The sequence below is a fragment of the Triticum urartu genome, chromosome 4A (assembly GCF_056163025.1).
Source record: "Triticum urartu cultivar PI428250 chromosome 4A, HENAU_Tu73, whole genome shotgun sequence".
Taxonomy (NCBI): Eukaryota; Viridiplantae; Streptophyta; class Magnoliopsida; order Poales; family Poaceae; genus Triticum; species Triticum urartu.
Window position 1 is genome coordinate 598,617,880 of NC_141876.1, and position 12,723 is coordinate 598,630,602.

At 44.4% G+C, this 12,723-nt stretch overlaps 1 protein-coding gene across 1 annotated transcript; it reads left to right on the forward strand.

The window, feature by feature from the left end:
- The first annotated feature begins 2,300 nt into the window (after nucleotides 1–2,300).
- Nucleotides 2,301–7,093, forward strand: LOC125553118 (protein FAR1-RELATED SEQUENCE 6). Its single transcript, XM_048716899.2, has 6 exons — nucleotides 2,301–4,830; nucleotides 4,917–5,027; nucleotides 5,118–5,222; nucleotides 5,324–5,392; nucleotides 5,509–5,570; nucleotides 6,603–7,093. Exons 1-5 carry the CDS (start codon nucleotides 2,674–2,676, stop codon nucleotides 5,542–5,544), a joined length of 2,478 nt encoding a protein of 825 aa, XP_048572856.2. The 5' UTR covers nucleotides 2,301–2,673; the 3' UTR covers nucleotides 5,545–5,570; nucleotides 6,603–7,093.
- The last annotated feature ends 5,630 nt before the right edge of the window (nucleotides 7,094–12,723 follow it).

Genomic DNA, 12,723 nt, shown 5'->3' on the forward strand with positions numbered 1-12,723 from the left:
GGCCCACTCGGTAATGCATCATCATAATGAGCTCAAAGTGACCAAGTGTCTGGTCACGAGATCATGCATTACGGTACGAGTAAAGTGACTTGCCGGTAACGAGATTGAACGAGGTATTGGGATACCGACGATCGAATCTCGGGCAAGTAACGTACCGATTGACAAAGGGAATTGTATACGGGGTTGCTTGAATCCTCGACATCGTGGTTCATCCGATGAGATCATCGAGGAGCATGTGGGAGCCAACATGGGTATCCAGATCCCGCTGTTGGTTATTGACCGGAGAGCCGTCTCGGTCATGTCTACATGTCTCCCGAACCCGTAGGGTCTACACACTTAAGGTTCGGTGACGCTAGGGTTGTAGAGATATGAATATGCAGTAACCCGAAAGTTGTTCGGAGTCCCCGATGAGATCCTGGACGTCACGAGGAGTTCCGGAATGGTCCGGAGGTGAAGAATTATATATAGGAAGTGCAGTTTCGGCCATCGGGAGAGTTTCGGAGTCACCGGTATTGTACCGGGACCACCGGAAGGGTCCCGGGGGTCCACCGGGTGGGGCCACCCATACCGGAGGGCCCCATGGGCCAAAGTGGGGAGGGGAACCAGCCCATAGTGGGCTGGTGCGCCCCCTAGGCCCACCCCATGCGCCTAGGGTTGGAACCCTAGGGGTGGGGGGCGCCCCACCTTGCCTTGGGGGCTACTCCACCCTTGGCCGCCGCCCCCCCTAGGAGATCCCATCTCCTAGGGCCGGCGCCCCCCTAGGGGAGCCTATATAAAGGGAGGGGAGGGAGGAGGCAGCCATACCTTGAGTCTTGGCGCCTCCCTCTCCCCTGCTACACCTCTCTCTCTATCGCAGTATACGGCGAAGCCCTGCTACTGTGACGCCCTGCATCCACCACCACGCCATCGTGCTGCTGGATCTTCATCAACCTCTCCTTCCCCCTTGCTGGATCAAGAAGGAGGAGACGTCACGCTGACCGTACGTGTGTTGAACACGGAGGTGCCGTCCGTTCGGCGCTAGGATCTTCGGTGATTTGGATCACGTCGAGTACGTCTTCCTCATCCCCGTTCTTTGAACGCTTCCGCGCGTGATCTACAAAGGTATGTAGATGCAATCCAATCACTCGTTGCTAGATGAACTCATAGATGGATCTTGGTGAAACCGTAGGAAAATTTTTGTTTTCCGCAACGTACCCCAACAGGGGGGGGGGTTTCCAAAAATACACTTTTCCTTAATCATGTGTGCTTTCAAATATGTTGTCAGTGTTCACTTCATATCCAACTCAGAGATACTATTACTACCATGTATACTTATAAGTGGTGATATCACATTTTTTTGCCATATTTCCTTTTCATTCCATAAAATCACACTTTCAACACTAAAAGACATGTTCCATAGTTTTAGTCCAAAATTTCATGAAGCACCATCATGATGTGCTTCTTATATTCGTACCATGTGTTTCAAAACAGTGCTTGAATGTTTATCACATATGTTACATTGATATATCCCATATGTTTTCACTTTTGATTATTGTCACATCGATTTTCATTAGGTTCTATTTTTATTCTTCATATATGCTTCCACGTGCTACATGTGTAATATTTTTTTATTGACATGCTTAGTACATAATATAATAGAGGTTCATGACTTCTCATCCCGTGCATATTTCATTTCCTCCTTGTTCAACACTGCTAGGCTACATGTGTAGTACAAACTCATATTAGTTGTTTTGTCATAATATCGGTGTAGTTTCAAAACTCATGAATTGGCTTCTTCATTTCTAGACCATCGCCTCCTACAAAGTGTTGATGGAGCAGCAACTGTGGATGGAGTTATGGTGGAGATGGAGGAAGCTAGGGAGGGTGTGTCGATGAAATGTCAAGGGGAGTCATGGGTGCAGAAGGAGTCATCCATAAAGGAAAAGAGGCCAATTGGGATGAGCTCAACACCTGACGATGGCGGACGAGAGTGATACATCGACAAGATTTCGGAGGTGTCGGTCGATGTACGTCTCGTCAAATCGAAAGCCTTGTTGGATGGTGTTCTGTGCCATTGATTGGCAAATGCCACGAGAAACATGGAGCGGGAGATAATCCGAGACGCCCGACACGTTGCTTGCCATAGGCGTTGTTAGATCGCCGGCATGGGCAAATCTCGGTACTTATCATTGGTCTCGTTGGATAAGTGGCGGGAGGCGGAATAGAGGTTATATATATAGCCTAAACTCAGGCCGTTGGATTGGATGCACGGTGGCGATTGACCGTCCGTTCTAAAAGGGTTCATTCCCCCTTTTCAGAAAATGCTCCTCACTGTGCCGAGAAATTACCTTCGCCTGCCACCACCCTCTGCTGGCTCGAATCGTTGCTGCCTCTCTCCCGTGCGGCTAGGTTTCCCCGCCGCCGCCGCCGTCGCCTCCCGCCTCCCATCCCCACCCGCGCGGCCGCTTCTCGCCCCGTCCACGGACACGTTCTCTGCCGCCGTCCTCGTCTTACCGAGCTCCTACGCCAGCAGATCGACACCGCCGGACCCGTCCCCCCGTCTCGCCGCCGTCCAGCTCGTCCTCGTCCTCCGGCTCGCCACCAACTAGCTTCCGGACAAGAGCTCAGTATTGCCCCCCTACACATAGCTTAGGGCCGGCCCCGGTCTCGCCCGTCAGCAAGGGGCTCGCCGCGATGGCGGACCTGATTCCGGGCGAGGGAGAGCTGGCTTTCGGCGGCAACCAGGACGACGACGACGCGGAGGACGCCTCGCCGGGCAGCAAGGAGCTGGCCGCCATGGTGGAGGCGGCGGCGGCGGCGAGCGTGGAGCTGGACGCGGCCGCCGACCGGGCGCCGCCGTACGGGGACGACCGGACGCCGAGGGACGGGATGGTGTTCAAGTCGTACGAGGAGGTGCTCAACTTCTACAAGCGCTACGCCCTGCGCACCGGCTTCGGCGTCTGCGTCAAGAAGTCCTCCTTCACCAAGGCCGGCCTCTGCCGCCGCCTCCTGCTCGTCTGCAACAGGTGGGGGAACGGCAAGGAGGACGCCTGCTACCAGGCCAGGCCCACGGCCAAGACCAACTGCCAGGCCACCGTTGTCGCCAGGCTCTGGGGGGACGGCATGCTGCACCTCACCGACGTCAGCCTCGACCACAACCACCCGCTCAACCCCTCGGCAGCGCGCTTCCTGCGGTGCTACAAGACGCTTCCCAGCGGGATGAGCAAGGACCTGGTGGTGAGGGCTGCCAGAGGTGAATGCGCCACCTCCGGTGGCGACGTCGAGGCCCCCCCGATGTTTGATGACTGGGGGCGACTCAAGATCAGGGAGGGTGATGTTCAGGCTATCAATGGCTTCTTTGCGGAGATGCAGGCCAAGCAGCCAAACTTCTTCTATGTCATGGATTTCTATGTGGAGGGTCACCTGAGGAGTGTTCTTTGGGCTGATTCAAGATCCAGGGAAGCATACCAGTATTTTAGCGACGCTATTTGGGTCGATACCACCTGCTTGAGGAGTAAGTTCAATGTGCCCCTGGTTTTGTTTCTCGGGGTGAACCATCATGGCCAGCTTGTTTTGTTAGGGTGTGGCTTGCTTTCGGATGAGAGTACAGAGAGCTTCCTGTGGCTGTTCAAAGCATGGCTAACTTGTATGAAGGGAAGGCTTCCAGGCGCCATGATTACGGATGAGTCTGTGGCGATAAAAGCTGCGGTTCGAGAAGTGTTTCCCAAAACGCGCCATAGGATAAGTGATTGGCATATAGTGAGAAGTATTGCTGAGAAGTTAGGAGAGTTGCCAGAATATGAATCAATAAAAGTCCAAATGGAGGCAGTAATATATGGTTCCTTGAAGGATGATCAGTTTGAGACAAGGTGGAAGAACTTGATCAATAGGTTTAGCCTTCAGGATAATGAATGGATCATCTTTCTGTATGAAAATCGACACTTGTGGGTCCCTTCCTTTCTGAAAGACGCCTTCTGGGCTGGACTGTCTGTTAACCACCGGGAAAGCCCAGGTGCATTCTTTGATGGTTCAGTGAGCCATGAAACCACATTGGTGTCGTTCCTTAGCAACTACATGATTCTTGTACAGTACAAGCACAAAATGGAGCAACAGGATGATTTTGAGTCATTAACCAGCGGCAGGGTCCTTGTATCAAAGTTCCCTATGGAAGAGCAGATATCCAAATTGTACACCCTGAACATGTTTGTGAAATTCCAGGATGAGCTAAAATCAACGCTGGACTGCCAAGTTCAACAAGTATCGCCATCTTCTTTTGTAGTTATTGACTTAGCTGAACAAGGCACAGGATTAGTGACTAGAAAGTATGAGGTTGTTCACTGTATGGAGACCAACAGGATGGAATGTAACTGTGGCCTATTTCAGTTTAGTGGAATTGTTTGTCGGCATGCGTTATCGGTGCTTAAATGGCAGCAAGTGTATGATATCCCCCCTTGCTATGTACTTAACAGGTGGAGGAGTGATTTTAAGCAGCTGCACGCTCTGGATAATCCACTCAAGGATCCTTTAGTATCGAGTAATCATGTTGAGCGTTATGACCATATTTCCTTGCAGTGCCTCCGTCTTGTTGAGATTGGAATGGTTTCAGATGACAAGTATCAGCATGCATTAAAACTAATCAGCGACATGAAAAGGACCCTTCTTGATGATAATTTGTGCCGCGAGTTGGAGCAGAAAATGTCACCTCCTGAACGCGCAATTGTTGTGAATGGTGATAGCCATGCACAGCCTGGTTCATCTGAGGGGGGTCCAGCCAAAAAACGCCGCGGCCGTCCTCCCAAAAAGAGTAAAGAGATAAGCGCGGAGTCTGTGTCAAATCAATGTGGAAACAAGGTGCCTCCTTATTCATAGATTATTCATCGACTCCTTCCATTTGATTTGCTGTTGGTGCTAATCAAGTTTAAATTGTTGTGTGGCAGGAGTCTTTACTGGTATCTTCAGATGTAAGTCAGAAGGGTGCTTTACATTCTTCTTCGACTGCCTCCAACCTTGGTACTCATGTCAGAGCACATGGCGTTGATGATCTTATGGTAGTGTCTATCATCAATATTTGGTTATTAAATTCCTTATCAGATATGAGAATCTTGACAATGACCTTATTTTAACCGTATAACTTCCAGGAAGAAGTTAACGCTAATGAGGTATCATTTGAGAGCCGTTATGGGGTGCAATCTAGCCATCCAAATCATTATGGTGACCAGCTGCATCCAGGCCACACATTGCAGGTTTTTCTTTTCAGCTACACTACATGACCACATTTCATTTACATTTTTTTTACCATGTGCCACCAAGGAAAATCTTTTACTGGTTTCTTCATAATGGACAGTTTGGCCAACACATGCCATCCGCAGAGCAATCTAGGGGAGTCGAGTGGGTGTATCCGACTATATATCAGGTGAATGGGTACTTTGCATCTGTCTAGTATTTTTTTTCAGAGGGTTTGCGTGAGTCAAGCTGTGTTATGAAATTTTAGTGATATGCATATGTGCTGATGCATCATAATCAATGTAGGATGATCAAGTGCCTTATGGCAGGCGGACATCTTGAATCGTAGAACAGGAGAATGATTTCAGGTTTATCTCTCACTAAATTTTCTCCTTTTGTGTTACTGAGCTCTAACTGAGAAATAACCCAGCATCAGAATGGAACACTTCAGACTTTGATGAGCAAAACTTGACAAAATTTGATAAAGAAAATTCACCAGCACTTTGAATTAATCCCTTTTCCAGTTCCCTGCTGCTGTTGAATCTTTTTCATGGGTATACTCGATACATATTTCGATAATAAGCCAATCGAGCACATAGCTGTGCAACCAGCAAGAACTTCACCATTCCACTTTCACGTGTGAACTACCTTTCAAAGCACATACCGTTATGTCAGGCATTCCGGAATTATCCTTTTTTGGCACTGTCCGATCGGGCATTGTGTAGATTGTGGACTTATGTACTGTTTCATTTTTTTGCGGGGGACTCAAAGTACTTGTAGTTAACATTAGGAAACCTGACATTTGAAGGTTGATACGGTCCAAACTGAAAGATGAGAATGCTATGCATTTATTGCAGTAATACTACTAACCCCAACTGTTAAGGTCATTAATTTTCACCCTTTTTTATATATGTTATATATGTAGGTGCCATTCGATGTTAATTCTGTAGAGTAGTTTCTCTTCAAGATATATTCCTCGTCTTAAGCAAGGACGCGTTCCTACTCGATTAGCCGTTAATCATAAGAGCATCACAATTCTTAATCGTAGCAGGCTCATCAGAAGATATAGAACTTAGCGTTCAGAATGGACAGACCTGTGCGTAATTAATTCAGCCATTTCTTGAACTTTATTATTGTATTACCTTATTATTTTTGTCATGAATAGCAACAGATTGCTCGTGAACCAATAGCGCACAGTACATGCTGTGTATTTTCAGTGATGCAGCTTTCAGTTTTTTCATATATAAAAGCACCTGCTTTTGAGAATTATTAGGAGGAAACTCTGTCTGCTTGATCAGGAGGCATTCTTCCTCCCTGGCACACGTGAAGAGTCTGGCCTGTTTCAGGACATGCTCGCCAAGTCGTCCATTCTGTAACGGGGTTCCGTCTTATGCTTGCAGGTTCCTGATGAGATGTACAGAGGGGACCGGGAAGCTGCCAGCTGGCGTCGGCCCCCACCCCAGGATGTGTTAGCTTCATCCATCTAACATCGGAGGCGAGGCGGCGTGATGAGAGCGTCGGCGCGTGTCGGCACAAGTCTGGGCATGTGGTTTGATTCTTTGGCCTGCATAGAGACCGGCAGGAAGGAATGTGGCAATGTGCCTTGGCTGGCCTTGATGGTGCTAGCAACTGCTAAGATGTAGTGTACTGCGCCTGATCCTGACAAGAACTCAAATATAGCTCTCTTCAAATCCTGCTCTCTTTTTGACTGCTGGCTCTGACCTATGTGAATACATGGTTCGGCTTTTTTTCTTTCTGAAAAAACACCGTCGTTTTTTTTCTCGCTTCAATGTGACACGGTGCTGCTGCGTGTCTGTATATGTTTTGAAGGTTATATAAAAGAAAAACGAGACCAACCCGGGCTAGACTAGCCTGTTGGTTTTGAAGGTTATCAGATAAATGAAATAAGCCACCGTGAGGGCATCACTCACAGCACAGCAACCAGCTACTGCTACTCGTACAATGCATTACTCAGCACAGCAGCATGAGTGAAAAGAAGTAAACTACTGCACATTAGGAAGAGATCAGTTGCCTTGTTGCATAACGATGTTGCGTCGATTGGATTATGTTGGGCCGCCGTTGTCGCCTGATCGGAGTACTTTAGAAGAATGATGAGTGCTGGGTTGCCTTGATCAAATATCATCTGTCTCTAGACCTTGTAGGGGTCAGATAGATAGGTCCTGATTTCATCAAGGCTAATAACTGATTAAGTGCAGACAATAACTTTCTCAAGCCTTTGGAATTTCCAGCAAGATCAAATGGTAATCTTTGTATCAGACATTGTAATGATTTCATTATTGTGCTTGTGGAGATTTGAAGGTTCAAAACGTTATTACATATACAGGGCGGGCGTATCTGCAATATCAAATAATTGAAGGCATGTGGCTCCAAGTTTGAAATGGCAGTTTTGAAAAACCCAAGGACCTTTCTGTAAGAGAGAAGAGCAGTACGCATGAGGATAGGCCGGTGGCTTCAAGTTAAGAACGGCAGTCGTGAGGGCACTTCTGGCAGAGAATGAAAACATCGAGGCCCTTTCTGTAAGAAGCGCACTACATGCGAGGGGCATAAAAGAAGACCTCCAGGGACCTGCGCGCGAAATCTCAAAAAATTTGGACCATTTCTCGATTTATGCGTGTCATCCTACAGGTTCGTCGTTTCCTCGCTAGCCGATGTGGGACTAAACAAACTAGCGTCTGTTTTACTACTCCCCCCGCTGTCCAGCCGGGAGCCGTCGGACGCGGGGTGGGCCGAAAGCAGTCGGCTGTATCTCTCTCGCTGTGGCCCAAATTAATGGACGAGCGTAACGGGCCTTCGTGTTCTTCCGCCGAGCGGACGTGATAACATGCGTACTGACTGTCCTTTTTTTTTGCGCGTGCTAATCTTTTTTTTTTGCGGGTACTGTCTGTTCTTTTTTTTTTTGCGAAAATAAAACTTTTCATTCATCAATCAGGGTTGTCACACTCAAGGTTACACAATGGACTAATTTCCACAGGTGCATGACGGGCTGAAAATGGAAATGGAAGTACATCCACATCCCGTTCCCGTGGACTGCTTTGCTAGGCTGCTCCATTTGAACTGCATTGCATGCACGTACGTACGTACAACTCGTGCTTTCAATTGTACTAATAGACCCGTTACGCCAAATGGCGCAGAGGCATGCTAAATCCATGTGCGCGATGAAATAAATATCCATGGTTTAATCCTCTCTAATAGGCAGCATGTTGGATTGTTCTCTATAATGAGATGTATATACACATTTTAATTTGATAGCACAAAATACTTGCTATCATGTCCGCAGAGACCCACTTGAAATCATGTTCGCATTGAAACATTTGCATTTTTCAATGACTTTGTGTTTGAGAAAAATATACATTGACTTTTAAAAATATATGTATCTTTAAAATCATGATTGCTTTCAAAATATTTTCATTAGTTAGGAGCTTTAGGTTTGAGCAAACATGTATGATTGGAGCTTTAGCCCTTCTGTATACAAATAATGAAGGAGCATCAAACATTGAATAGCAGATGAACAATAGTTCAAAGCGTCTCCATAATAGCAATAGCTATCGTTTGACATTTGTTTTATAACTATCAAGCATGCCGAATACATCATTCAATTGAATCCGCGTAACAAGTATATATGGTAAGGGGCACCATCACATAGATTAAAGATAAAAGAGGGATTAATCAATAGTTCAACACTAAAGCATCGACTACTTGCATTGTGATAGGAGCCAATGGCAATGTGTAAGTCTGTAAGTTGCCGTACATATCCTCAAGACTTGGAGTGCTCCATGGTCAGCAATGCATCGTTATACGTACAACTTCGCTACAACCGATACATGCACCTCAAACAACATGCTGGTGTTTTTACCTGATAAAATAGGTAGTGATTCAAATTTATTTGCCAGGTGCAGATTGTACCAGCAACTTGTATAAAAAATGCAATGTTTCACTATGATCACCATCCGACTATTTTTACAAAAAACACTGAATCTAGAAAACAAATGTTGTTTTCCGATGTAATACCTGAATGAGCTAGTTAATAAATTTAATCTAAATTTGACATCAAAAGCATTAAATTTTGTGAGCTTCTCTATGAAATTATACTGTCATGCCATGTATACAACAGAGAACACTAGTAGAAAAAGGGTCATTAGTCCCGGTTCATAAGGGCCTTTAGTCCCGGTTTTCGAACCAGGACTAAAGGGTCGTTACTAAAGCCCCCCCCCCCCCTTTTAGTCCTGGTTCTTACACGAACCCACCTTTAGTCCCGGTTGATGTTACCAACCGGGACTAAAGGTATTTTTTTGAATTTTTTCTCGATTTTCAAATTTCTGAATTATTTTATAATTTAATCTCTAATCATCCACCCCTCCTCACTGCTCAATTTAATCTCTAATCTCTAATCACCCCTCATCATTCCAAATCATCTAACTTCCCGACCGGTCACCCATCCCTCTCACTACTTCAGCCCGAGCACGCTTAACTTTCGGGTTCTATTCTCCTTCGTTTCCAAGTCTGCACTTGTTGTTTTCCTGACAATAGTAAGATGTCAATCCTATTAACCCTCGGGAGTTTAGCTTGAGCATGAAGTCACACATTTCACTGTTTGAGTTTGAAACTATTATTGTACAAAACAATAATTATTTAGTAACACTAATATTTCTTGAATAAATAGTTTGACCAGATTTGACCAAAATTCAAAAAATCAAAATAATAATTTAGTAACACTAATATTTCTTGAATAAGTAGTTTGACCATTGTTGGACCACAATTTGACCAGATTTGACAAAAATTCAAAAAAACTGAAATAATTATTTAGTAACACTAATATTCTTGAATAATTATTTAATAACACTAATACTTCTTGAATAAATAGTTTGACCAGATTTAACGAAAATACAAAAAAAACTGAAAAAAATTGAGCATAACTTTTTTTCCTTTTAGAATTTGAGGATTCTAAAAATTTGCAAACAGGCCGTAACCGGGACTAAAGATCTAATCTTTAGTCCCGGTTTGAGACATAAACCGGGACTAAAGGGCATCACACCCTTTAGTCTCGGTTCGTGTCTCAAACCGGGACTAATGCCTTAACCGTACGAACCGGGACCAATGCTCACATTAGTCTCGGTTTAGTCCCGGTTCGTGACTGAACCGGGACTAATGTGAATATTGCCCTGTGACCAAAGCCCTGTTTTCTACTAGTGGAAGTATCACATGGATTTCATAGAGAACTGAAGAAACAAAATTCATGTATTAGTAATTTCATAGAGAAGTATCTAATCTGAACAATCCAATTAGATATACAAGCAACTATATATACAACAGAGAAGTAGAGGCATGACAGTATAATAAACACTATCGATCTCTTGGGTTGTACATTGTAGGTTACCATCCTAAGTTAACTTGGCAACAACCTAGATTGCAAGCTATGTCGTGGACTGGCGGGAGACACGGAGGTGACCTACAAGCCAAGACGATGGGAGGGGGGCAGTTAGAGAGAGAGAGACACGACGACGACTTGCAAGCATGTGAATTATAGTCCAGTAAATATCACATGACATTGGGAGAAAAACAAAAATTAAGGCACTGACAATTAGTAGAACCCAATACCCAGATATTGAATAAGGTGTGACGCTAAAGTTAGTCCAAGAATCTCTCTGTCAGAACATCCACAACATTTCACCTCTAAAGTTCACCTCTGCATACTTTTTTACTAAATAATGTTTCGCCAAAATGTCATAAACCTTTTAAGCACAACAATCCTTTTTTATATACAAAGCAATGTGAACAGAAACTAACCTTAGTGAAGTAAAAGTTATTCTCCATGCTAATAAAAAGAGTCAATCAGACATCATAGAAGAGCATATTGCCACCGTAAGACATTTCCCGTTGTGGTCATAGCAAGAGGAATCGAATACCATATAAAGAATCTCATTTTGAGTATATCAAAACCCTGTAGCTTGGAAAGCGAAAACAACGCAAGACACATGGGACTTGCAGGACGTATATTTCACAAAGAACACAGCTGAACCTTAGTCTGCAAAGATCGTAGGGTTCGAAAACTCGTCAATCCTTGAACAGGTTACAGTATAAACAAAATTAATCCTGTCGTAGAATAAAACCATTATGACCTACTAAATCCAACCTGACAAAATGATCCATTTCAATACGGAACATTTGATGTGTCGTTAATTGTTAATTGTCAGTTGTTAAAAAAATTGGAATAGAATCATGGCGCAAACATAGCTTGTATTGCCGTTTACAAAACGAAGGAAATTCAAACAATATTTTAACATTAATTGTCTTCCATCCTAATATAGCCTCATACAACACTACATATCTAACCTTGAGCTTTTTGAAACATACCATACAAATATGTTAGATAGATACAAATGCTTCTATACTTCTTGTTAATTTGTTGCAATGTAAATTTGTAAGATATACATGCAATTTTAGCTAGAAATACACTAACAAATTGCCAGCGAAATCACTATGGGAAATCAAGAAATTACATGAAGCCACTATACAGGTCCTCTTGAGCTAATCAAGAGGAGGTCCATTCTCTTTGCATTTGTTACTACGTCGATCTGTTACTACATCCGGTATCTTTGACATAAGGACTAAGATAAATCAGGGCACAGAGGAAAAAATACGCATATACATGTGATTTTCTCAACGTCACATGAGAGACGGCAATTGAAACCATATGAACAAGGAATGCAGATTTTGTGAGCTTATGCACCCGGGCCTCACTATCCTAACACTCCAATGTTGCTTTGAGATCTGTGCTACACAACTACCTTATTACATGAAATTTTCTCTTTTTTGTTCCTCTCATATAAAACATGTCTTGAACTTCAAACTTTGCAGTACAACATAACTTTGTAACTAGAATGTGAGATAAAACTTTCAGATTTTTTTGTCCGACATAAATATGAAAAATAAGATTTTTTAATCAAATAAATCTCATTTTGTATATTTATGTTGGACCAAAAAATCTGTAAGTTTTATCTCACATTCTACATAGAAAGCTTTGTTGTGCTGCAAAGTTGAAGTACAAATACATGTTCTATATGAGAGAAACAAAAAAGAGAAAATTATTTGCACGAATCGTGATGCAGGAATGAGTGGTTGGATAAGGAGTACCCGGGTGCATAGGCTCTAAAACATGTTTTCCTATGAACAAGTAAGGCTCAGAACTGGAATAGGTCAAATCTAGACTGAGAATTGGTCAAATTTGCTTCCGTGTACAACAGAGAGATAGATCAAGGGAGAGAGAGAGAGAGAGAGAGAGAGAGAGAGAGAGAGCACGGAAAGGAGCGAGGAAGTACCTGCGCTTGGAGGGGAGGCTGGCCTCGCTAGCGTCTAGCCGTGGGGGTGAGGAGGAACACATGAACGACGGCGGCCTCGACAAAAGAACGGTGATGGTGACAGATCTGACGACCTCGGCTGCCATTGTGAACACCTACCTCGCCATCCTCGTTGGGCGGGGAAGCATCTACCTGCGGCGCTGCT